General features: G+C 35.3%; 1 protein-coding gene across 9 annotated transcripts in view; it reads left to right on the top strand.

The window, feature by feature from the left end:
- Positions 1–26818, top strand: part of SLC30A7 (solute carrier family 30 member 7) — a 101696-nt gene that overhangs the window by 67072 nt on the left and 7806 nt on the right. For 2 of the 9 annotated variants that reach the window (XM_071217218.1, XM_004471671.4), the window contains exons 9-11: positions 2390–2480; positions 7442–7591; positions 12983–18937. In XM_071217218.1, coding sequence (XP_071073319.1) covers positions 2390–2480; positions 7442–7591; positions 12983–13030 — 289 coding nt within the window. In that variant the 3' untranslated portion in view covers positions 13031–18937. Of the gene's footprint in view, positions 1–2389; positions 2481–4877; positions 4933–7441; positions 7592–12982; positions 18938–26818 lie in introns of those variants that run through there. The other 7 variants (XM_071217217.1, XM_071217216.1, XR_011649612.1 and 4 more) reach the window with 6 other exon arrangements.

Genomic DNA, 26818 nt, shown 5'->3' with positions numbered 1-26818 from the left:
CTTTGATTTGCATGTCACCATGTGATTTAGCAAAAACCCCATTCCCCGACCAGTTCTATGGCTTTGTTATGGTTCCTACAGCTGAAATCCTTACATATTGGAGAAAATTAGAATGACACATCCATAGGCTTTGGTGAAATGCTTGCTATTACTGTTGAATATGAACATTTTATTAAAATTTTAGCTAAGCAGGCAACCATTCTAAATTTGAGTATAACAAAATCAATGAAAACCTCAATCGATCCTTTCTAAAGAAAAATACACTGTCTATATTATATTTCCTCATTGAAAGTTAAAATGAGTGGTTTCTAAATTCCTTTTTAATGCTAATAGTGTATTATCTGTGATCATGGAACTTGTTTACTAGTTCTAGAGTCCTCTAACTAAGGACTTCATGTGAAAGAGCACTTTTAGGGGAAAAAGGAAAAGTATTGGGTTCCTTTTTACAAATGTGATTGCAGGGAGTAGCAAACTTTGGGAGGGTACATATATGGAATTTGCATAAAGATTTGAATAAAGGTTTGGATAAATTTGTAGATGATTGTTCTGGGTGATGTATTAAGAGCCTCTACGGCTGTTTAAGAGACTGTCCTGATGTTTTAAGACTCATCTCTTTAATGATTTTTATAGATTGGACTCATCATCTCTTACTGTGCTTTAGCTCAATGTCTTTTGGGGGAAAATTTAGACTAAACCTAATTATTCTTAGACCATAACTACTTTTAAAGTTTTTTGCTAAAAGACCACAGTAATTTCATTATGTATACTGTGTCTGTGTGCCTTCCATGCCATCTTCTATTCTTTTGTCTTTATTTTTAAAGGTATATATAAAAGTAAGTTATCAACATGCCATAAGGAAAAAAGTTATGAATTCCTGTGAAGTGAAATAATGTGTATTATTTATCTTTATTGCCAGTACCTAACATTTGCTCTGCAAATGGCAGGCGTATAATATATGTTTGTTGAATTGAATTTTTCAAAATTGAACTTGATGCCAAAAGGCCTGGTCTGTTATTCTAGCTCTCCCATTCAGTATCCTTAGGCAAATTACTTTGTTGCTCTAGGCCTACATTTCAAGAAGTATAAAGTTCTATGTGGTTCTGGGAAATATGATGCCAAGCATATTGTAAGTGCTTAACAATCACTTTGTTTACAATAATTTCTTAATAAAATTAATTTGGAGGGAGTAGATGTGGCTCACACAGTTGAGCACCTGCTTCCCATGGGGGAGGTTCTGGGTTAAGATCCCATTTCCTCCTGAAAAAAGAAAAAAGAAAAACAAACAACAAGCAAAACAAACTGAGCAAGCCAACTCAGAGAAGCCAGTGTGGCTCAGTGATTGAGCGCCAGCTTCCCACATACAAGGTCCCAGGTTTAATTCCCAGTCCCTGGTGGGTTGCTTAATTAATGATGGAGTAAATTGGTTTGCCAGGCATAATTTATGTTTCATATGGTGATACTGCCCTTTTTTTTAATATATAAAAACAACATATTTCCTTTTGTTTCTAAATATATTCCACCTCCAGTATTTCTTATACTTTGACTACTTTCCCTTATTGAATGAAAAAATAAAGATAGAAATTGCCCAGATATTTGATTCACTCCCTCATTTTATAGATGAGAAAATTGATGCACTGTAAGGTTATTTGATTAACCCAAAGCTGTTTAATGGCAGATAGAACTTGTGTCATGATTTCATTTGAGTACCTTTTTATCTACGATATCTCCAGGCCTTGTAAGAGTTCCTCGCAATAAGGATTGGAAAAGAGATGATCAAAATGAGTAAATTTGAAAGGCACATATTTAGGAAAAAATACTTTTTCAAACAATAGTTTGAGAAAAACTGCTTTTGTGCCTATGTTCAGAATAGTACAGTAAGAAAAGTAAGAAAACATAAAAATTGTAAGTTAGGTATATAAAAACATTGTATAATTGATCTTTTCCTGAGAAATTTTGGATGACCATACCATATTTTGTGTATCTTCCTTTATCAGTAGTATTCAGATAAATGCACATAAATATTTGGTAAATATTATAAGGCCAGTTGGCCATGACAGGCTTTGCAGATTACATTGGAAAGTTCTGGCTATTGGAGTCATATTTTGAATAACAGTTGAATGACTGCTGTGTTTAGATTTTTTTAGTTGGCCCAGTATTATTCAGTGTAGGTTAATCTTTCACAAATTGATAAAATGCTTTCTCTAGTTCCTTTACTTTTACTTTAGATGATGACTTAAAAGTTACATGAAAAAATTGGTAGTGTATTGTTTTTCCTCATATTACTCGAATAAATCTCATAATCTGCTATAGGGATATATATTATTACTTTCTTATAGGATGGGATTGTCAGAATGTGACTTTAATGAATTTCTGTCTTCCACTTCTTTAGTGTTATTCCCCTTTTAAGAGAGTCTGTTGGAATATTAATGCAGAGAACTCCTCCCCTGTTGGAAAATTCTCTGCCACTGTGCTATCAGAGGGTAAGTTTCATAGCTTCCAAACCAATGGATTTTTTGTTGTTTCCAAACAGTTAGGGTTTTAAACTTTTATAAACATGGGTAACGTGTATAATTTGGTATTTCTTCTAAGACTGAATCTGACCATAAGTGCCTTTATTCAAAACAATAAAATCATTGGAAAATATTGAACTTTACTGAAGAAAATGGTAGAGATTGTACTCATTTCAAAATTGAACAGCTCTTTTAAAATATAGAGAATAAATAAGAGATGATATACAGATATATTCTACATAGATATTTTGAACTGCTCTGTGCCAGGCATTCTTCTAAGGTACTGGGATGTAATGGTAAATAAGACAGTGTTTCTGTTTTCAAGGAGCTTACAGCCTAGTAGAGAAGCAGGCACTAAACAATATAATAAATAAAATATCAGTAATAATTACTGTAATAAAAATAAAACAGGGTGATGTGATAGACATGGATGGCTCTACTAGATTCACTGAAAAAGACAGTTGAAATATTGAAGACAAGAAGGAGCCATATAAAAATCCTGGAGAAGGCAAAGGGAAATGCGAATGCAAACATTCTATGGCTGAAACTAATTTAGTGTGTTTGAGGAACAGAAAAAAGTCTATTGTGGCTGAAGCATAATGAATAAAGGGAAGAGTGGCCGGTAAAGTTAGAGAGACTGGCAGGGGCCAGATCATATAGGGGTTTTGGTCATATTAAGAGGTTTATATTTAATTCTAATTCATTGGGAAGCAGTGGAAAGCTTCTAGGTAGGGGGAGAGTCATAAATCTTTAGTTAAATTTTTAAAAGATTATTCTGCCTGTTTTGTAAAGAATGAATTTCATTCTTTGTAGAGAATGAAAGCAAAGAAAATCAATTATGAGGTTTCATCAGATGAAAAAAAAAATGGTGGTTTGGAATACAGTGGTAGCAATGCAGAGGGCGAGAGACATTCAGGATGTGTTTTTGGAGGTAGTTGTATTAGTGGGAGGGGGAAGAAATCAAATAAGATTTCTAAGTGTTGGCTGGCAACTAGGTCGATGTCAATGCCATTTGTTGAGACTGAGGCTGGTTTCACACAGTAAGTGTGAAAATCTCCTGAATCAAGAATTCTATTTTGGGTATGTTAAAATAGAAATGCCTGTTTAATTTTAGGGGGAAATGTCCGATAAGTAGTTGGATATGCAAATCTGGAGTTTAGGGGACCAGTACAACTATCATAGTTTTGAGTCATTGATATATGAAAACATTGATATATTGAAAGCATTGATGTTGAATGAGATTACCTTGGTAGGGTTTATAGCTCTTTTCTCTTAGCTCTATTCTCTTCTCTAGATTTAGAGCACAAATGATAAAACCAGCAAAGGGAGAGTTCAGGAAGGAAAACAGGAGAGTGTAACATCCCAGAGCTGATGAAGAAAGAGTTTTCAACTGTACAGAATATTTCTGTGGGGTCAAGTAGGATAAGAACAGAGAAGTAATCATTGATTGTCATCATGAACATCATTAGAGACCTTGACAAAAATAATTTCAGTGATATTTTGGGGAGGTGAGCCTGATTTGAATGGACTAAGGAGAAATTAGTTGACATAGACAGTGGCTAAGACAACTCTTTTAAGAAGCGTTGTGAAAGAGCAGAGAAATGTCTTGATAGTCTGGATACAGATGTGGTATCAAGGGAGATGGTATTTGCTCCTAAAATAAAATATTTTAGAACAGTGCTTTCCCAGAGCACTTTCTCTGATGATGGGAATGTCCTATAATCTGCACTGACCAGTATGGAAACCGCAGATGACATGTGCACTTGAAATGTGGCTAGTGCAACTGAGGGGTGGAATTTTTTATTTCAATTCATTAATGTAAATAGACACATGAAGCTAACAACTTCCATATTGCATGGTACACTTCTAAAGCATGTTTGTTATTGATCAGAACCAAACTGTCCAATAGAGAGGGAGAAATTGGTAATAACGTAGTAAAGGGGGTTATTGAAGGATTGACGTTCTCGAGAAGATGAAAAGAATAGGACCCAAAGCATGATGGAAGTTAATTGTAGATATAGGAGCAGGGCTACTGTATCCAAAAAGACAACAAAGGAAGGTAGAAAGTGCTGACATAGATGAGGGCTAACTAGTGACTTTACAGATACAGAATAAAGGATTATCTCTGTGAGCTACAAGGCATTGTAATCATGCAGAGGGTTTAGAAGGCCAGGGAAGAAGAAGTGTAAACAGTCTTTTTTGACATGGTGAAAGTGAAGTGTTACCCATTTGAGACTTGAGATTTATCATTATGATTTTAAGCTAGACCCTGTAGGCATAATTGTAGACGAGACAGCAGCCTTTTATTGACTATCTACTAGAAGCTAGTGCTAAGTGCTTTATATATATTATTTCTTTTCTTCACAGTAACCCTACAAGGTATCATCTTTCTTTCCCCAGGTAAAATTGAGATTCAAAGAATGTAAGTAACTCATCCAAGGTCACACATGCTATTGGCTGACTTAGGATTCTGATCCATGTCACTCTGACTCCAAAGTTCAGCTATTTCTACAATATCACACAACCAGATTAGGAAAAGCAGCACAGGTTTTGATCTTTACTGCTTCCCCACATTTTAAAATTTGAGAAGTATTAAAGCCAGTTTTCACAAGAATCACTCCTTAATCTATGCTTTAGGATACCTGCAAGCATACTGCTCTTTCTCTGGAGGTAGAGGAAATCTATTTAGGCGGGTGATTGTTTCACTAGAGTCCAAAAAGTCAATTTTGGAAGAGTAAGTTCACCTTGATCTCTTTCTCCCAGTGAAAGCAGTTTTTAAAGAGGGCATAGTGGGTATTGTCTCACATTTTCCCCAGTAAAACTGTCTTTTAGTTTACAGAAAATAATGTTTAAAGTAATCAAATGCTGATGAAAATAAATATTGTTTGATAGACATAAGACTAATCTTATGTCTATCAAATCTTAATTTCCCAAGTAGGTATTTAAAATCAGAGACTTTAAGGGGTTGAAGAGGATTTTATTTTTCATTTGGTTCAGACTTCTATCTGTTGCAAGAATCTCCTCTCTAACAATCTAGTTGGCATCCAGCTGATTGACCATTTCCAGAGATAGGTTGTTACCGCTTTACAGAGTAGCCTCTTTCTCTTTTTAATAGCTGTAACTGTTATAAAGATCTTTCTATACTGAGCCTTCTTTGACCTTCTAGTTAATGATCTTAGTTTGACTCTTCCAAATCTATACAGAGATCTTCAACATCACCAGTGATTTGGGCATCTTGGTATTTTTCTTAATCTTCAATGAAATGTATCTAAGATTTCTTCTTTAAATATTTGCTGTATATTTTTGGTAATAGCCTTTATTAAGTTAAGAAAGTATCATTCTAATCATTTTTTTCTAATTATGTATAGGTGTTGAACTTTATTAAATAGTTGTAATGCTTTTATTGAAATGACTGTGTGGGTTTTTTCCTCCCTTATTTCATTAATTGAAGAATAACTGTTAGGTTTTTTTTATGTTAAACCACTCTTTCCTCTTGAGATAAACATAACTTACACACGCTATTTATATATTTTTAATATACTGTTGGATTTAATTTTTTTGAAAAAGAGAGAGCTTTGATTACCATTTCAGTTTACTTAAAAGTCCATTCACATTTTCTATATTTCTAAATTTATCCATTTTCTCCAGGTTTTCAAAATTGTGTTTTTATTCATTCTTATATACACTGTTTACTGAGACCTTACTTGGGCCAGGCACTGTTTTAGGTGCTGAGGATATAAAATATAAAAAAATAAAAGGGAAAAATCCCTACCTTTATTGAGCTTAAGTTAAACTGCTGGAAGAGACAAGGCAATGCCCAATTGAAATAAATAGTATAAATGAATGAATATATCTTATGTAATGGTAAGTGCCAAAAAATAAAATGCAAAAATGCAGAATTTGTAATTTTAGATAGGATAACAGAAGAAATGCTCTCAGAGAAGATGACATATGAGTAAAGACACAAAGTGAACCATGCAAAAATCTAGGAGGAAGAGCATTCCAGGCAGAGGGAATAGCAAGTACCCCGAGACCGGAGTGTGCCTGGCCTGTTCAAACAATGAGCTGGAGGCTAGTGTAGCTGATGTCAAGGGAGAAAGGGGAGAAGCAGAAGGACACGAGGTGAATAAAGTAACAAGGGGGTCACACGGTATGGGTCCATACTGTGGCGGTAAGTCATAGTAAAAAGCTTTGGTTCTTACTTAGTGTAAGATAGGAAGCAATTGGAGGATTTTGAACGGAGGCATGGCAGCATCTGATCAAAAGTAAAAAGGATTTACTCTGGTTATTGTGTTGAGATTATATGGTAGGGGTGCAAGGCTAAAAAATAGACCAATTAAGGAGCTATTGTAATAATCCACACCAGAGGTAATGTTGGCTTGGATTAGGCTGATCTTGTGGAGGTATTGATAAAGTGTCTGGATTCTATTTAGTTATATTTTATATGTTCATATATTGATACATTCATACAGTATTCATATAGTATTCAGTTTCACCCTCAATCAGAGGTTTGTCTTGGCAGTGTTTTCTAACCTTAGGCTTTTGAAACCTTAGAAAGTCATTGGGAAAACTTAGAGCCCCTCCACCCTTTATTTTGTATCATATGATTTGGGGAAGGGTATATACACCTGGCATTTAGTTCTCCTGGGACAGTCAAGCATAGTGACAAATTGTTCTGTCCAAAATATTTTCCCACTAAAAAAATACTGACTCCTCTAACTCATTAATACTTGAAAAGAACTGATTTTTTGGTATTATGAATTCTATCATTTTCTGAATTTCTGTATCATTAATTTCAGTCCTCTTGCAGTGACTTATATTTTTAAACTATAGGGTGTAATCCATATTTACTGATACATTGCATACTAATTTAAGTGGGAGGGAGCCCTTATAATTGATTATGATGTTAATACCTGTACTTTATATTTTAGGTCCAGCAGTTGCAAGGAGTTTACAATTTACAAGAACAGCACTTTTGGACGTTATGTTCTGAGGTTTATGTTGGAACCTTGAAATTAGTAGTAGCACCAGATGCCGATGCAAGGTGGATTTTAAGCCAAACACATAATATTTTTACTCAGGTAAGACCATTTTACCAATTTCTCATAAAAGTCTTAAATTAAATCTATTGTATCTACTAGTTTAAAACATATTTACTATATGTGCTACTACACTAGGAGTGGGCATAAAACTAATTTTTTTTCCATCTAGAGAGTCAAATTGAGAGATCCTTATTTTAGTTAATACTCTTAAGAACATAAATTCTTACTTTACTTATAATTGTACTGATTTGAGTTCCTTCAAGAAAAAAATAGATTTTCCTTTGCCATACATTCTTCTTTAAGACTTGTTAGATAATCTTTGAAGCCAAGAATTCTAAAATAGCACTTGGAATAAGAAAAATACCCTCTCAGTGGCCTTAGCCAAAAGCAGATTTTGTTTACATTTTTTTGTGCCAGGAAAACCATAGTTTCCTTTTTATGTGATTTAATAACTTAATATGCTGTTGGGTTTTTCTTGTTTGGAATCATTAATTTGTTCATGCCTGCAACCAAATTCTTTTCAGTTAATACTTGTACAGTCATGAATGCACATAGTCGTGTGAATGGCAACCAAAGAAAGAGAGATCATTACTGAATTATGTATAGACTGGGAGAATAAGATATTGTCAGTAATAGCTAAGATGAGGCAGAAAAACACAAATTCCTTTTTGGTCTAGTTTGCTGGAAACATTTGGATAGATATCAAGGCATCTATACTACTGTTAGATTTACCTAATATTAAATGTAATGAGGAAACTGGTTTCGTGCCTTAAAAATTTGTGTAGTATTCTTGTCCAAAATGTTTAACTCTAATAACCATGAAAAAAAACAGATAAATCAGCTGTGGGACCTTCTATTAATACAAGATATTTAGCCTTGGTTCTCAGAGTGTCATTGTCATGAAAAGAAGGTTTTCTGGACTAAAGGAGACTTCACAATTAAATGCATGTATGACCTTTGATTGGATCTTAGTTTGGGGAAAAACAGCTACAAAGGATATTATTGGGTAATGAAGGAAATTTGAATATGGATTATATAATAGTTCCTATAATTGTAAAGATAGATGTTAAATTTCTTGGGTATGAAATGGTGGTATGATTATAGGAGAATGTTTTTATTCTTAGGAAATACATGCTGAAGGATTTGGTGGTAAAATATCAGGATATCTAATTTTCAAATATTTAAGCAAAGGTGAAAAGACTATAAATAAATGTATAAGTGTAAAGATAAAACAAATGTGGCTTTTAGTGGCTACAGGTATTAATTCTACTTTTTTTACTTTAAAATTTTTCAAAATAATAAGTTGAAAAATAAAAACTTTTCTTTCTCCCCATTGCCACCAAGATAAGGCCCAAACTTTCTATCATGGCCCAGTTGACTTTTTTTTTTTGTTTTTTTGTTTTTTTAAAGATACATAGATCACAAAAAATGTTACATTAAAAAATATAAGGGAAGCGGACTTGGCCCAATGGATAGGGCGTTTAGAAGAGTATGTATGTATGGGTGTAATATATTTGTTGAAGAGACAAATTCTTAAAATTCCATTTGATCCCACATCATTTTTACATATGCCAACTATGGAAAAATGTTAAGTTCCCAAATGTCTTTTTAATATACAAGATCTTAATGATCTTATGTGATCATAATATATATACACATATACCCACACACTATATCTTCAGATACGGGCAAAAAATATGTGGTTTAACGTTAAGTTCAGGATTTTTAGCATCAATTAAGCACTCTCTTTTCTCTAATAAAGCATAATGTTTGGGGAAGTTCCTTTGGGAATAAATGAACTTTATGTATGATCAGGAGACGACAGCATGACTTACTCTGTGGCTTGCTCAATTAGAAAACAATATTAGTCTGGTGCCACATATTTAATCTGGAATTTTTTTTTTAGAAGGTACCAAGGATTGAACTCAGTACCTCATATATATGGGAAATAGAGGTGCTCAACCACCGAGCTACATCTGCTCCTCAGTGAGAGTCGGTTTTCTCCTTTGTTTGTTTTAGGAGGTACCGCGGATAGAACCCAGGACCTTATAATTGGGAAGCAAGTGCTCAACCACTTGAGCTCATCTACTCCCCTAAACTGGAATTTTAACAACTAAGCCTTTTTCTTAGGAGACCTTATAGTAAGTCTCTGGCAAAAGCATGAAAGATCGTCACAGTATATCAAGGGCAAAAGGAGAGCAAGGCCGGCAGTAATCTTGATTTTCACTGCTGTTTCTAGATCATTATTCTCTCCTTTACCTTTACCTTTAGTTTTTTCCTGGTTATACGATAGCCTCTCTTATTAAGAGCTTCTTTGATCTCTAGGACTCCCCAAAACACTCCTAAGATTTTGGTACTTAGTCCCTCCCAGGTACTTCCTCCCTCCCAGGAGGAAATTTCTAGGTTTAAAAATGTGCAAGCAGCTATGTGTCTGCTTAAGAAAGGCAGAAGTTGTAAATGAAGTAGGCAGAGGGGAGTTATTCTGATAACCTTAGAAATTCTTGGCTTTTAAAATGGCTAAATTTGAAAGTTTTTTCTGCTGCTCCTTTGGTTTTGAAATTTTTGAGCTCTGAGAAACATTTTAAGCCTTTTTGTCAGCTAAGGTCAAGCCAACTTTATTTCATTCCTTGTAGAATGAAATAAAGATCTATTGAGGCTTTCAGTGAAGATGGTTCAACTAATTTTTCCCAGGGTTAAGGGGGTATGTCACCCTACTAATGATTTCTGTTTCATACAGGTAATGATTTTAAAGTTGCTTAATGATCATTGTTTAAGTTCTGATATAGGGAAAATTAAGCTTTTAAATTATTTTTCTTTTCTACTGATTCCCTAGTAATGCATATCCTTATCTATGAGTATAGATCAGAGCTTGCAGAAGAATTTTTGTTTCATTTTTCACATATGTAAATTATCTTATTCATAAATTTTATAATTGAACATATTAAAATCCAAATTATTCATCTTTTGAGAAAAATCAGACTATTGCTTTAGGTATATTTCTTGTAAAAAGACTTGACATGTTTTTGCGAGCTAAAATATTAACAGTTCTTTGAAGACAGGTGGTATTATCCCCAATTTAAAGATACAGGCATTAATTGTAACTGAAAACCAAATTACTGCCCCTGATTTGTAATTTAATCACATTTACTCACTAATTCACTAATTCTGAAATGATTTAGGTTTCACTTGAAAGAGTAAATAGTTTTTGAAAACTTTAAAGGAATAAAGATTAATACTATGTTCAGTCACAAACTAAAGTAGAAATTTTCTGTATTTTTTAATTAGTAGAGAATATAAGTAAACCAATCATTTCCTATAGTGATATTCTTGTTAATTTTTCTAAAATTTTTACTTCTATTTTGTTTTCATTTTTCACAATGAATATTTACTGAGGATGTTCTAAGTTTATGGCACCGGGCTAACATCTATTTTCTTAGAAGTAAATACTCGTTAAAAATAATTACCTGTCTTTCCAATTTTAAAAGATAGTAACTGTGTTGTAGTTTGTACATTATCCTCAGGATATAAGATACAATGAGTTTTATATGGTTTTTTTACATTTTAAGGACAACCTCTTAGCCAGTCTGACTCCTGGCATCATTCTAGTGGTAGAATATGAAGTGGAACTGAGCACTATTTTATCTGCTGGAGTATTTGTCTTGTATAGAAAAATCTAGTTTATATATTCATGGAGGAGGTGACTTACCATAGGATTCTTTGGAAATTCTGCTCTTGTCTCTAAAGGATAAAGAGAGAGAGGAAGATGGTAAACTGGAAAACTTATAACTGTCTCCATAGGGACTGATGGATGAAAGAGAATGATTCATTTTGCTGTTAGGCTGAGCTTTTGTGGAAAGCCTAGCCCCTTGGGGAATAAATATCAAGTAGAGTAATTTACTCATAATTATGCAGAGATCACTTTACCTAGCCTCATTGTTTTTCCTTTTTTTTCTTTTTTAAATTATATTAAGCTATTTCATTTCCTGTTATTATTTTAGGGTCTCGGGATAAGGCAAGTGGCAGAGGCCAAGTTGCATTCCATTTATTTTGCACATTTTACTTTCATTAACACTTCTGTTAAAAGAGACTAGAAATTAAGACTCAATTTATTTGGATAGTAGTTGCATTTTATATAGGGTGGTTACTGTAGGCCTCACTGACATACCAATGAGAAAGAGAAGGAGTATGCTATATGGTCTTTTGAAGGTAAGGCCAAAGGATTTGTTTATGGATGGGATACTGTGAGAAAAAAAAAGGTCTTTTAAATTGAGTAACATTAAGAATGGAATTGAGCTGTGGAAGACTACAGGGTCAACAGATTTGAGGGGAGGAAATTATTCATTTTGGCTGGGTTGTAATGCTTGTCAGACATCTAAGTAGAACTGTCGAGATGTTTGGCTTATAAGACCATTTTTTAAGACAGGAAATAGGTTCTGGTCTGGAAATACAAATTTGGGAGGTATGAGTATAGGTATAGTACTTAAAGTCTAGATATTAGATGAGATCATCTAAGCAAATAAGTAGAGTAAAAGAAGAGTTCTGAGGACTGGGGCTTTGGGTACTTCAGTGTTTAGTGTTCAGAGACAGGGGGAAGAACTAGCAAAGGAGATTTAAAGAAACAGAGACAAGTGAAGTAAAAGGACAACCAAATTAGTATTTTCTGGATGCCAAATGGGGGAAAAGTATTTTAGTAGAAAGGGAGTGATCATGTGTTTTCACTGATTAATAAGATGAGGACTTCGAATTGAGCACTGGTTTAGGCAGCTTGGAGGTGACCATAGCAGATAGTTTGGGGGAAGTCATGGGAGGCAAAGGTTGGTTGAGGTGGGTTCGAGAAAGGAGACAATAGGAATTAAGAGACCGTAAATATCTCTTTTGGGAGTTTTGACATAAAGAGGAGCAAGGATTGGAACTAGAGCCAGAAGAGTATGTGGGATTAAGTGAAGGTTCTTTTTTCAAGATGGGAGAAAATTGAAGAGAGGGTTTGGGAGCATAAAATAATTAAGTAATCAATAGATGGTTGCACTTATTATTTACTAACCATTTATAATAGGAGGACTTAAACTGAGTTAATTTCTTGATTTTAATTAGTAGCCATCCCATTAGGCAATGTGGTTTCCTCTAACAGAGTAGTGGCAGATGGATAACCCCAATTTTCTAAGTATCACTTGGACAGGGTATAAGACTAGTCGCATGGTGTTCTTTTCTATGATACATGGAGAGTTTTTTTTTGCAACTTACAAATACATTTGTTTCTAAAATAATTTTCTGGTGCTTTATCATGGAAACAAGAATTAATTCCCAGAAGCAGAATAGACAAATAATCCTTTCCTTATTTAAAACCAATGAGGCAATTTACTACTTTTCTAAAATATGTAGTCTGTTATTGACTTGTTTGATTTTCTAATTTTTTTTTTTTTAATTTTTTAGGCTGGAGTGAGACAGCTTTATGTACAGATTGACTTTGCAGCCATGTAGGCAATGAAAAGAAATTATGCTTTGTTTGGACCAAATTTTTCTGGTACTGTACAATCCAAGACATTGTACCCAGCTTTTTAAAATAGAAAAATCAATCGTCACTACAACTCCCCAGCAGCAAGTAGACCAGGTAGAGTTGGCTGACTACTCTTCATAGCTAAGGGATCAGATTTAAAAGGTTATTGCCTGAACTTTTGGTCTTGTCTTCTGTGCTTTTCCCTTCAAAACATACTGCTTTCTGCTGTTTCTGGTTTTGTTCCAGGGTATGGGTTTTATTTCTTTTTCCATCCTCTGCTTTATCCTCCACTCCTCATACCCAGCCAGTAGAAGATTCATTCATATTGTGAGCCTCCAGTCATCTGGAATGTCTTCACTGAAGCTGCTGGAAACCACTGTTTTCATTTCCACAAAACCAGTGTTATTTAAAAAAAAAAAGAAATGGAAGTCGGTTTTATATGTAATGTCACAATTGTTGACGTTCTTCAGTATAATCATATGTTTGTAAAATTGTTTGTACTTTGCAAACTTATGAACCAAACCATATTGGGTTTTCAAAGTGCCTTTGTATCAGAAAATGTATTTGCCAGCATAGAAATGTACCATCAAAGGTCATGTATGTGTCTTTTTAAAACTGAATATTCTATAATCTATACAAAATAATATTCTTGCTGTGATGTATACAATTTTTCTTTTTGTATAATTCCAGCATAGGTTTAGATATATAAAAATTTTCTTTTTATTGTTTTATCTCATCAGAAAATAAAAAGTGTTATTTTACTTATAAAACAAAATCAGTTATCATATTAAATTCCTTTATGGCCTGTGTTTTCAAACCTTTGCATGTGCATCTGTTATACAGGTTGTTTTCCTCTTTAACATCTGCTAAATTCCAAATTTCTATGAAAGGTACGTTACCTATGATAAAACTTCCCTTTATCTCTCTTTGCCATTTTTATGGATTTTATTAGTGAAAGGAATAGGCAATGCAGACTGAAGGCAGAAACTGTTGTGACAATGTTATTTTGCTTTTTCATTCTTCAAGTGCCAAGTTGTACAATTTTGTTTCCCTGTGAAAGCTTTGCACAGATGTAGTTGCTTTCGGGAATCCTAAAGTAGCATTTTATTGAGTTTGATCTAGTTCAGGTATGGAGCAAGTATGGTAATGTAGAACTCTTCCTAACACAGTTATCTTAGAAATAAATAATAAGTTGATTTTCTAGGTTCTTGTGTATTTGAAAAATAAAATGCAATTTGAGATGACAAGTGCTTGAACACTCTGCTTAACTATTTTGTGCTTTATGAAGAGAAATATGATTTGGATAAAATTTTTCCCATTGCACTTCATTTTAATCACAATGTCCCTTTTAACTTAAAAAAAAATTGAAATTGTTGAAAAAAACCCCACAGGATAGAAATGATTGTTTAGGATGTAGATCACTTCATGCTTTTCTCAACTGTTGGAGATTGCAATGAGTTGTCTCTTTTTTGCAAATTAAGTACTATTTTAAAACCATTTTTGCTTACTGCCAGGCAGTTATAAAGTTAAAAATTCCTGCAGAAGAATGTATTTAACTGAATCAATTGTTGAGATCTTTAGGGAGAGAAAGTACAAAAGGAAATGTCCTGATAATGGGACTGCAAAATTACAAGTTTAAGTAGTCATTTGGAAATTTCAACCACTACACCAAGCCTTATGGAACTCTAGAATATTCTGTGGATTTTGGCATATGATAGAAAATGAGAGGTCTAGATGAAGGCAGAGATTTTGTGTATGTGCCTTTTAAAACTAATTATGTATAATTTTACTGATATGTCACATATGGAGATAAAATTTGCCCTCGCCTATAAAATTTACCAGTGGGTTTTGAAGATCAATTCTGCCTTTCACCAAGCCTCCCATTCTAAATGAAATTCTATTCCAAATGACGTTTTTTCAAAATTATATCACTTTTCTCTCAGTACATGTTTTTTTTTCCCTTTAACAAGACATAGAGTATTAAACTGAAGTGAAATTCTGATTGTTGTATTTGTTACAAGAGATTGCCAGCTCATGTCATCGTTTAGCAGGCTGGCATTAACATTTATACTTAAGTAAATGTCAGTATATTTGTGTGTACAGCAGTAAAAAAAAAAATTGGTGTGAGAAAAAGCAACCCTTTCTCAGTTGTAGGAAATGCATGGTCTTATCAGTGTTTTTAGCCCACATGTGTTACCAAAGCAGACAATTTCATTGAAAATTCTGCCTGATTAATGTTGTGAAATAAATTTAGAATGGCCATGTTGTTGGGTTAATGCTTGAAAAAGAAAACTGTATGAGTGTAACTCGGCTAATATTTTAAAAACCAAAATATCAAAGTACTTCGTGGAGAATAAATTTTGTATTACTCAGGCAAAGTTTACTTTACTAGGCAAACGTCCCCAAAGAGAAATATATACCTATGTTAGTTTTGTTTTATTAAATCTAGATATTAATCCAGATGAATGACTTAACATATGCACAATTTCCTCATTTTGCTAAACCCAAGTGCATCTTTGTAAAGGACACGTTGTTTACCTGTAGCTCAGTGTCCCTCCTGCTGTCATCCCCACAGTCTTCTGCAACAGAGGTAAAAGGAAATGGTAGGTATTATTGGCATTGTGATTTCCCTTGAATTTGGATAGTTTCAGCATTCTTCAAAGCCTACACAGATGTACCAGTAGCCAAAATACTGTGACTTTTGTGCTGATAGAAAACCACCTTTATGAAGTAACTAAATCATCGACTCATGCAGTTAATCAGAATTCTAGCTAATGTTTTTATCTACAATATAGCATCCTGTTATATAACACTGGCATTTAGACTTAACAGTATTTCATTGCTTAACATAGCATTTTATATCAGTTGTGATGGGTGGGGAAAAGCTGTCCTTAGAAGCAGTCTAGTTCTACCTCTCATTTTACAGATGAGAAAATTGAAGCCCCAGAAAAGTTGACATTTAACCAAGGTCAGAGATAATTAGCAGCAAAGCCAAAACTAGAACTCAGGTCTTTTGACTCCTAATGTAGAGTGCTTTATATTCTATTGTGCTGCCTCTCCACCATAATATTTGCCTTTCTGTAAATGTGATAAAACTCATTTATATTTAAAGGACATCTGACTTCCATTTTTAGTACATTAAGGCACTTTCTAATGGTGTTTTATTGACTCATTTTTCATATGTAATTATAAGGTTTAGAATGTTATTTCCATAGCATGCTTAATGGAAGTTGTTTCATTTTTACTTCTTTACTCGTGTAACTAGTTACTGATTTATTTACTTGTACTTTGGATACAAATTAACTTGAGTTAATTTTCTGTTACTTGTCCAAGTTTAAATCAAATACAAAGACTGCTTAGTTTCTTTATTCGTTTCTATAGGTTAATTCACACTTATTGCAGTCTTGCTACTTCAGTTTTCAATTACTGGAGACCTTTTGCATTTTTAATATTATTCTCAGAACTGCAAAATTGGGCATTAAATGCTATATAGAATAAAACATCTTTTAATTCAAAAGAAGATTTTGAAGCCTGTCATAATTCTAAATGCTAAATTGATCATTTGAAAATCTTTATAAAAGCATTACCTAAGGGAAGTTAAACTATTTTTTTTTCTTTTTGTTCCCATCTTTGAAACAATTATTTTCCAGTTCAGAGGAACTTTGGTAAAAAAGGAAATTATTTTATTCTTTGAAAAACATTCACTAAAAGTTTTATCAGTTGAAGATTGATCCCCTTAGTGACCCAGATCTTTACTACAGAATCCAGACAGACTAAAATACAATGAAAAATTATATATCAAAAAAGTTTCTGCAGTAAAGGAGATCTAAATCTATTTAAAGGTCATCTGGATGTGTTTTTGATAATGGCATTTTTTTGGTTTAATTTTAACCAATTCCTAATTGCAAAATATACAGAAAGTAAGGGTGGGGAATAACCTGTATTAAGAATTTTTTTTAAATTTTAACACATGTAATCCTTATAACTTTTCTATGAAGAAGTTTTATTAATTAACAATTGCATGACTTTATGACAGTGCATTTTCAAATATATTTTCTCATTCAGATGAGAAAGCTGTTGCTACAGAATTTAAATGACTTGCCTGAGGGATAGCCAGTGGTAGGGCACTAATCCAGTACTTTTTTCTGCCAACCTGTTTTTTGTCATTCAACAGTGTTTTAAAGCTCTGAGAAGTTTTAACAGAACTAAACACTTTTATAACAATCACCCTGACAAAACTGATATGGGGGGAAAGTACATTATTTAGACTTGTTCCTTCCTTAGGTATCCTCTTAAGCTTATGTCCTATCTTTGAAATGGATCTTAAGTCTTGGGAGCTAAGTGCTTTATCCTTTAATAAAGCACTTTCAAGACTTTTTTCCAAAAAGTAGACAGTTTATTGACATTCACAGAATAAGCTGCTTAATGGGACTGTCAAAAAAAAAAAAAAAAAAAGAGCCCTCTGTACCAGTATGAGTAAAGAGAAGCTGTTCTCCTGGCCATGAGACCTTAATTTAGTTATTAAGGAATTGCCTTCTAAGAAATACAGCTAATTTTGAGCTGCAGGAGATGGGTAGGATATGACATCACATTTTATATACAACTTTTTAAAAGGAAGACATCTCTTTCATAAGTAGACTTACATGTGCAAAAAATGGTGAACTAGTGATTAGTTACTGTAGATGGTTGTAAATACAAAAGTCAGGCTTAGGACAGGTAAAACTAGTAATTTATTATTTGTTATAGAAGAAATCTTAGAATTCCTTTGGAATTTTGAACAAATAGGTGACTATATTCACTTAAGTGATTTTTTTCTCCCCAAGTGGCCTGTGAGCTTTATTCATTCATTCTTAATACATGAGCAGTGGAAGTATAGAGATATGTAATCCATTTTACACAGGAACTTAGCAGAACTGGGATTTTGGAACTTGTGTCACTTGAATATCTTTATTTTTGTATAGCCAAATCAGAAACCACGTTCTCCTTTAAAAACTACCATATGTGTATTACTTTAAGGAATGTGCATTTAATATATCTTCTATTTCATTTATCCCAGATGTATTATCACCCAAAACTTCTGCAGAGGTATTTTCTTGGAGGTGCTTCAATAAAAAACAACACTACATATATTCATTAAGTGATTTAAATAGTTCCTAGAATAGCTTTTACCTTTTTTTCCCTCTTTTCCCCACCAAATATTAAATTTTAGTAGAGCTCCCTATATTTCTTCCCTTATTTTTCATCTCTTCATTCCTGCTTCCAGTGTAGACCTTCCATTTTATGCAAATGGGAAAAGCCTTATCATTTATCTGTCACATCATGCATAGCCTTCAGCCTCAGTGAAGATTCTATTTTGAACTTTATGTGTCCTGTCAAGTGTTCATCAAGTAATCCCATTGCCTCCTCTAATAGCAGGTCCAATAACAGTATTTCTGCCCAAGTGATATTTTGCCCCAATGTTTATAAATATGATCAATAAGCAGAATGGGATCTTTTGTGTCAGAAATACTGTGAATGCAAAATTGCCCCTTTCAGTCTATCCTAAAACACCCCCACTACACTTTACCTCCCTGCCTTTAATGGTTTCAAAACATATACCCAATTTTGTATATGGGTTTGATTCCTTAGGTGAAGACTGTGGTGTCACAACAAACGTTTGAATACAAGGCTGGGTTGGAATGTCAGATTTCAAAGACGGTTGTAACATGATTTGACTGTGCTAAAGGGAGTAATTATGATTTGCCTAATTGTATATAACACATCCTTAATGTGTCTATTTTTTTCTACTTGAAGACATTTGTGTGTATATTTTGTTTAACCTGAAAATCTTTAGAAAGAATCATAAACAACTGTATCAAAATTCTTTAAATAAAATTTGTTTAAAAACTTTACCTGAACTGAGGCTATAAATTTGATGACGTGAGAAGAACACTGAACCTAAGTGTTACTGGAATAGATTCTAGAAGAGATGCTAGGAGGTTAAAAATGTCTTCACCATTGTGGTTCTTATTCATCACTTTACCTCATAAACAGATGTCTCATAATATTTATTTTCAAATATTTCCATTAACCTCCAATTTGTTCATCCCTCACACTCTGTGGATACTCCCATCTTATATGAAATGAAGACCAAAAGCATCTGACATGAGTCTCATTATCCTTCCAAATTTTTCACTTTAGTCAGAAGCAGTTCTTAACATAACTTCACAAAGCCCCTATTCATCCTACTTTATCAAAGATTTATCAAAGCAGCCTCTACTATCACTTTCTGCCACAAAGGCTTGTTCCTTAGCATGTCTGCCATTAAATTCCTCATGTGGTCTACATGTGCCTCTTCCATTCCCTTTCTAGCCACTTACATAGCTGTTAGTAGATACGGCATCACTCCTCCCTTTTACAGGTGTGAAAAAGACCATCGAGAGGTGATGCACTTCTTGTCACATCCTTGGGAGAACTACCATATCTCAAATTCAACACAGAGAAAGAAAAAAATGCACCTTTCCCACTCAAATCTCTTTTAAATACCAATTTCTGTTAGAATTCCTCACAAAATTCTAGGAAATCTAAACATGGCCTTTGACACCTCCATTTCCTGAATCTAACTGTCACAAAGACCTTTCTTCCTTTGAAATCTTACAGACTCCACCTTTTCCAGGACTCCACCTAGTCCAAGACTTCACTGGTAAGGGCACTTTTGGGAATGGTGTGTTTTCCCATTTACTCCATGCCCAGCTCTAGCCTCCATTTTAGTACTGCCCACCCCCACCCTCACCCCCACCACACAAACAACTGTTCTCTTAGCCAGGAAGTGTAAGGAATTTCTGCTGAACCAGGCTTTTGTGCGAGACCTTTTCAAACATTTCCTCTGTACTGGCTTCCTGATTACCTTTCGGTGGCCCTTTCCTGTGTTCTCTGGACTTAGTCCCTGGCTGGTATACAGTGGCTCTCTACATGCCCTTAAAGCAGCCTCTTCTGATTACAGGCAGGTTTAGGCAAGTTACTTAACTATAATACTTCACTGCCCAATAGTTCTTTAGTGCCTACTAGGGTATTTGCTTCCTTCCCCCAAAAGTTACCCTCTGTTGGGCGGACAGACAAAAGAAGCTTCCCAGTTTCCCAGTCTTCTAGACCTCAGGAATCTTCAGTGGCTCCCTAATTCTTCTAAAGTATGAATTCCCCTGAACAACTTTGGAAGCTCATGATGCTTTCCTTCCTTATCTGATTTCATTACCCACAATGTTACAATAAGCAAACTTTTCATTAGCCCAGATCAGAGAAGCAGCAAAAACAGGCAGAAGCAAGCAAGTCCAATAGTTGTAGACAGAGTATCAGCAATTTACTATTTTCATTCTGTACAAAAAACAGAGCACTTCGATAGGATTCTAGTCCATTAAAGCAACTTGTTAGTTCATCCAGTCTACTTCCAGGCTTAAAAAAAAGAATCTTTAAGTTCAGGCTTACTAGCACATGCTACCCACCTCTAAATGTACTATTCAACTTTGCTAAATTCCTATAACCAAGAGAAATAATAGCATGAACGGATAATATCCTAATGCATAGGAGTCTGGCACATATGAAAGGGAATCAAATTTAGTGAGTAAATGTTTCTTAAAATGAAGCTGAACTTCTCTTTGAAAAAATGGTTCTAAATGGATTGTTAAAGAGAATTGTAATTTTTAAAAAGGCAACCAGTGTTAAAGCCAAAGGTTTAAAATAAAACAAAAATTTTAAATTCAACAAAGTATTTCTCTAAGGTAGGCACAAAATAATATTTTGAAAGGCCAACATGTAAGTAAGCAAATTCCAATTCCTATCTCTAAGCACAGGTACAATTTCATAACAGACAGAAACCTATCATTTGGCGTAAAGTTTTGAAAATTTCATAATCACTTCTAAAATTATGTATAAAATAAAGGCTGTCTGATTACTCATCACTGTCCTACTCCCCTCGGCATTAGGTTAGATCAGAAGGCTGTTGAACTTCACAGGGTGACCTGCCCTGTATGTGCATACTACTTCCCCTTGGGCGATAATTTGTACATAGAACTTAATGGTTTCTAAAGAACTTCAAAATAAGGCCAAGTTACTACATTTTTGGTTATATTATTTGGACTTCCCACTGGCTTTTTCTCTGAATTGCTTAGTAAAAGAATGGTTTTATGTTTTGAATTATTTAGTATTACTCATACAATAGCTAATTTGAAGCCTTTAATGCTATGATGCTAAACCAGCCTAAAAGGTGTAGATTCTGAAAGGCTGAGTTATAACTGACATTCATCTTCAGTTTTGTGTCTTCTTCCTAGGAAAACCAAAGCTCTTTATACTAAGGTTTTTATCACCGAGCAACGCCATCTTATATGTTAATATGAAAAGGAGCTATGGGGAAGCGACTGTGGCTCAGGCAATTGAGTTTCCGTTTACCATATGGAGGACCAGGTTCATTCCCCAGGACCTCCTAGTGAAAAAAGAAAAAAGGCATCCCAGACCTGTGCAGTGACACAATCAGATAGGAAAAAAGAGAGAGAGAGAGAGAGAGAGAGAAAGAGAGAGAGATGTGGCAGCCTTAAACCCAGAAGAGGAAAAGCATCTTGTCACTACATTATAGGAAATGGCAATGAAGAAATTAATAAATATAGATTTTGATTCCAGGTGAGATGAAATAAACACAATTCACCTTTTCTCTCCCACTGAATGTACCTATAAAACCTGGTCAGAACGCATGGAGCAACCATTTGAAGACTCTGAAAAGTAAACTGAACAGTTGGATCAGGGGAAAATACAAGAATTTGAAGTACGCCTGAACTGGCAAGTTTACCATTATTTCTTATGAGAAGTCCTCTTGCTTTGGTTTGAGAACCATGAAGGGGAACTAAGGGGGAAGCTGACATGGCTGAACTGATAGAGCGTCCGTCTACCATATGGAGGGTCCAGGGTTCAATCCCCAGGGCCTCCTGACCCATGTGATAAGCTGGCCCATGCACAGTGCTGCTGCGCGCAAGGAGTGCTGTGCCATGCAGGGGCGCCCCCACGTAGGGGTGCCCCATGCACAAGGAGTATACCCCAAAAGGAGAGCCACCCAGCGTGAAAGAAGTGCAGCCTGCCCAGGAGTGGTGCCACACACACGGAGAGCTGATACAGCAAGATGACCCAACAAAAATAAAGACAGTTTCCCAGTGCCACTGGATAATACGAGCGGATGCAGAAGAACACATGGTGAATGGACACAGAGAACAGACAATGGGGAGGAAGGGGAGAGAAATAAAATAAATCTCTAAAAAAAAAAGAAAAAGAACTAACGTTCAAAGGGAATATGGAACTCCCCCCCACCCCCACCCCCTTTTTTTTTTCTCTTTTCTCTCTTCTCTTGTGCCCCGATCACCAGGCCATCCTGTGGTGGCTCCTGGCAGCTATGGGAACCCACAAGAGCCTGCTACAATAAAAAGTCCAACATTCCCCACAGAATTTTAACAAGACACAGAATCTCATAATCAAAATGTCCAAGCTAAAATTCAAAATTACTTGACAGAGTACTACAAAGATTTCAACAGAAGTAAAAACAATCAACAGATACCAAGTCCAAGATAACACCAATGTTTGGAATCATGTGACAAAGACTGTAAGGCAGCTATTATAAAATGCTTGAACAAGTAATCACAATCACTCTTACAACAAATGTGAAAATAAAATGCCTGAGTTTGCCAAAGGGCTGCCAATGCAAAGTACCAGAAATGGGTACTGGGGTAAAAGCTTACAGTTCTGAGGCCATGAAATGTCCAAGATATCAGCAGAGATGCTTTCTCGCCACAGCCAGCTCGTGATTCTGGGGTCCTGGCACGTGGTGATGATGGCCATCAGTTTCTGCTGGGTTCCCTGCCTTCCCCTCCAGAATCTACCGTCTCCTGGAGGCAACCAGAAATAGGGCTTGTCTCTTTCTGGGCCTCTTCTCTCAGTCTCAGCTGCTCTACTTTTGCCCCCATTTCAGCTGTGAGCTATCAGGCATATGGTTAGTCTCCTCAGACATGGGCTACACTGTGGACCCAGCCCCTTAGGACCTCTTTCCATGCCTCTGTGTTCTGCTGGTTCCAGACTCCAGGACTTCTCTCAACCCTCAGGGCTTCTCTGTTTTCCTGCAGTCCCTTCTCTCACAAGGCAGGATCAATATGGCAGCTTTCTTTTCCTCTGTATGTCTCTCTCTTATGCTCCAGTAAGAGACTCAACCTGCACACCTCATTGATACAGTCCAATCAGAAAGGTCTCACACCCACAAGAATGGATTAGTTCAAAAACATAATCCGTTTTTTTTGGGGGGGGGGGGGAATTCATAAAAGAACTTCAAACTGTCACATAAAATATAGATGACATAAAGAAGAACCAAATGGAAATTCAGAACAGTAACCAAAATAAAAACATACAGAATGGACTCGAGAATGGAATGACAGAATAAAGAGTCAATGAACTTGTGGAGATCAATAAAAAAAATATCTATTCTGAGTAACAGAGAAAATAGATTGAACAAAAAATGAATAGTCTCAGGCACCTGTGGGACAATAAGAAATGTCTAACACTTATATCAGATTCCCTGAAAGACAAGATAAAGCATGCAGTGATTAAAAAAGTATTTGAAGAAATAATGGCTGAAAATTTTCCAAGCTTGGTGAAAAAGAGATTCAAAAAGCTGAGCAAATCCCAAATCCCAAATTGGATAAATCCACAGCTGGGACACATCATAATCAAACAATTCTAATAAAAATCTAGCAAGCTTTTTTGTAGATGTCAAGCAGTTCACTGTTAAATTTATGTGGAAAAACAAAGGAACTACAATAGCTAAAAACAATTTTGAAAAAAGAATAAGAAATCACACTACCTGATTTTAACTTATGAGAATTACTACATATCCAGGTCAACTTTTACAGTTGTTAGACTTTAAAATTTTTGACATTCTAGGGATTTTTGTTAATTTTCTCAATTTCCCATTTTTATTTTGTCCACTCTTATTTCATTAACATCTGCTCTGATGTTCAGTATTTCCTTCCATTATAATATGCTCTTCTTTTCCTCACTTTTAAAGATGAAGTGATTATTGACCTTAAACCTTTTTCTATTATAGGCCCCCCCCCCAGCTACATATTTCTCTCTAAACATTGTTTCACCTGTATCCAAGCTTTCATTCAATTAGAAATAAATATATTTTAAGATTTACAAATATTTGGGACTTTTCCAGATACCTTTTTGTTAGTGATTTTTAATTCCATTGTGGTCAATGACCAAACACATGGTCCACATTGGTGAATGTTTCATATTTACTTAAAAATAATGTTTATTCTACCATTGTTGAATGTAATATTCTAGCAATATCAATTTGGTCAAATGGTTGGCAGTGCTCTTCAAGTCTTCAATATGTTTACTTCTGTCTTGTCTACTTTTAGCAATTATTGAGCTAAGGTTAAAATCTCCAATTTTGATTTTAGTTCTTTTCATTTTTGCTTTGGTTATTTCGAAACTGTTATTCAATGCACACTCATTTAGGAGTGTTATGTCTTCTTGACAAATCTATTATTTTTTTATGAAAAGTCGTTCTTTATCTCTGATATACTCCTAATAAAGTCTATTTTGTCTGATACTAATATAACCACTCCAGTTTTCCGCAAGTACATGCTTACTGTTTGTATGGCCTAGTCCCCCCCACCCCCAAATTTTTACTTTCATCTTGTCTATATTTAAAGTGTATCTCTTATTGAAAACATACCATTGGGCTTTTTAGAAAATCTGCTCTGATAATCTCTTCCTTTTCGTTGGAGTTACTCCATTTACATTTATTTATTTTTTTAAAGATTTATTTCTCTCCCCTTTCCCCTCGGTTGTCTGTTCTCTGTGTCTATTTGCTGCGTCTTCTTTGTCAATGGCACGGGAATCTGTTTCTTTCTGTTGCGTCATCTTGCTGTGTCAGCTCTCTGTGTGTGCAGCACCATTCCTGGGCAGGCTGCAATTTCTTTCGCACTGGGCGGCTCTCCTTACGGGGCGCCCTCCTTGTGTGTGGGGCTCCCCTATGCGGGGGACACTCCTGTGTGGCAGGGCCCTCCTTGTGCGCATCAGCACTACGCATGGGCCAGCTCCGCACGAGTCAAGGAGGCCCGGGGTTTGAACCACGGACCTCCCATGTGGTAGATGGACGCCCTATCCACTGGGCCAAGTCCACCGCCTCCAATTACATTTAATGTAATCATTGATTTGGTTGAATTTAGGGCTACCATTTTGCTATTTGTTCTCTATTTCCTGCTTTCTTTTCAGTTAATCATAATTTTTAGGTGTTCATGTTTCCTTTTAATTTTTTTAGTTCTGCCTAGTTTTGTTTCTTTGATAGTGGTTACCTAGGGATTATAATATATAACCGCAATTTATCATAGTCTACTTACAAAATCGTTTTTTTCTGAAAATTGCTCTATTTCACATTCATTTTTTTTTTTTTTAAGATTTATTTCTCTCCCCTTCCCCCCCCCCACCCCCAACCCGGTTCTCTGTTCTCTGTGTCTATTTGCTGTGTCTTCTTTGTCTGCTTCCGTTGTTCTCAGTAGCATGGGAATCTGTGCTTCTTTCTGTTGTGTCACCTTGTTGTGTCAGCTCTCCCCGTGTGTGCGGCACCATTCCTGGGCAGGCTGCACTTTCTTTCCCGCTGGGCGGCTCTCCTTACAGTGCGCACTCCTTGCATGTGGGGCTCCCCTACGCGTGGGACACCACTGCATGGCAAGGCACTCCTTGCGCGCTTCAGCACTGTGCATGGGCCAGCTCCACACGAGTCAAGGAGGCCCAGGGTTTGAACCGCGGACCTCCCATGTGGTAGACGGACGCCCTAGCCCTAACCACTGGGCCAAGTCCGCCACCTCACCTTCATTTTTGAAGGATAATTTTCACTGGGTATAAAACTCTGGATTGACTAGGTTTTGTTTTGCTTTTTAATTACAATGTTTAAAAGTATCTTTCCTCTGTCTTATGGCTTCTATTGCTTCTGATGAGAAGCAGCCATTTATTGTCCCCTTCTATATAAGGTGATTTTTTTCCCCTTGAAGGCTTTTAAGATTTTCTCCTTAGTTTTCATCCAGTTTTAACTATGAAGTTAAATTCTGTTTTCTTTGTATTTATTCTATGTAAGGTTCACTGAGCTTATTGGATCTTTGTACCAAATTTGGGAACATTCTGGCTTATTCTTATTTCTGCCTTATTTTCTCTTCTCCTTTAGGTAACCAAATTACATATATGTCAAACTGCTTGATACTGTCCCATACAGCACTCAAGGATTTGTGTTTTTCTTCTTCCCTCTAGACTTTTTTCCTGTGTTCCTCAGATTGGATAATTTCTATTCATCTATCATCTCCACTCTGCTGTTAAAAGACCACCCAGTGAATTCTGCATTTCAGATATTTCCATTTTTAGTTTGTGTCCACTTCTCTGCTGAGAGTACCCATTTCTATTTATTCATTACAGCCACCTTTCCTTTCCATCTTTGAACATAATTATAATGCTTACATTAAGACCCCTGTGTATTCCAATACCTAGCACATCCCAGGGTCTCTTTCTATTGCTTAGTTTGTTTCTTTTAAAATATGTCATATTTTCCTGTTTCTCTTCATACCTCTCCTAATATTTTACTGTATTCTGGTTATGTTGGTATATTATAGAGACTCAGCCGTTAGCTCACTCTGAAGAGTATTCAGTTTTGTTCAGGGAAGTTAAATTATTGGCCAATCACCTTGAATTTATGGGGGCTTGATTTATGA

The sequence above is a fragment of the Dasypus novemcinctus genome, chromosome 9, assembly GCF_030445035.2.
Source record: "Dasypus novemcinctus isolate mDasNov1 chromosome 9, mDasNov1.1.hap2, whole genome shotgun sequence".
NCBI lineage: Eukaryota > Metazoa > Chordata > Mammalia > Cingulata > Dasypodidae > Dasypus > Dasypus novemcinctus.
This window is presented reverse-complemented; position numbering and strand designations above follow the sequence as displayed.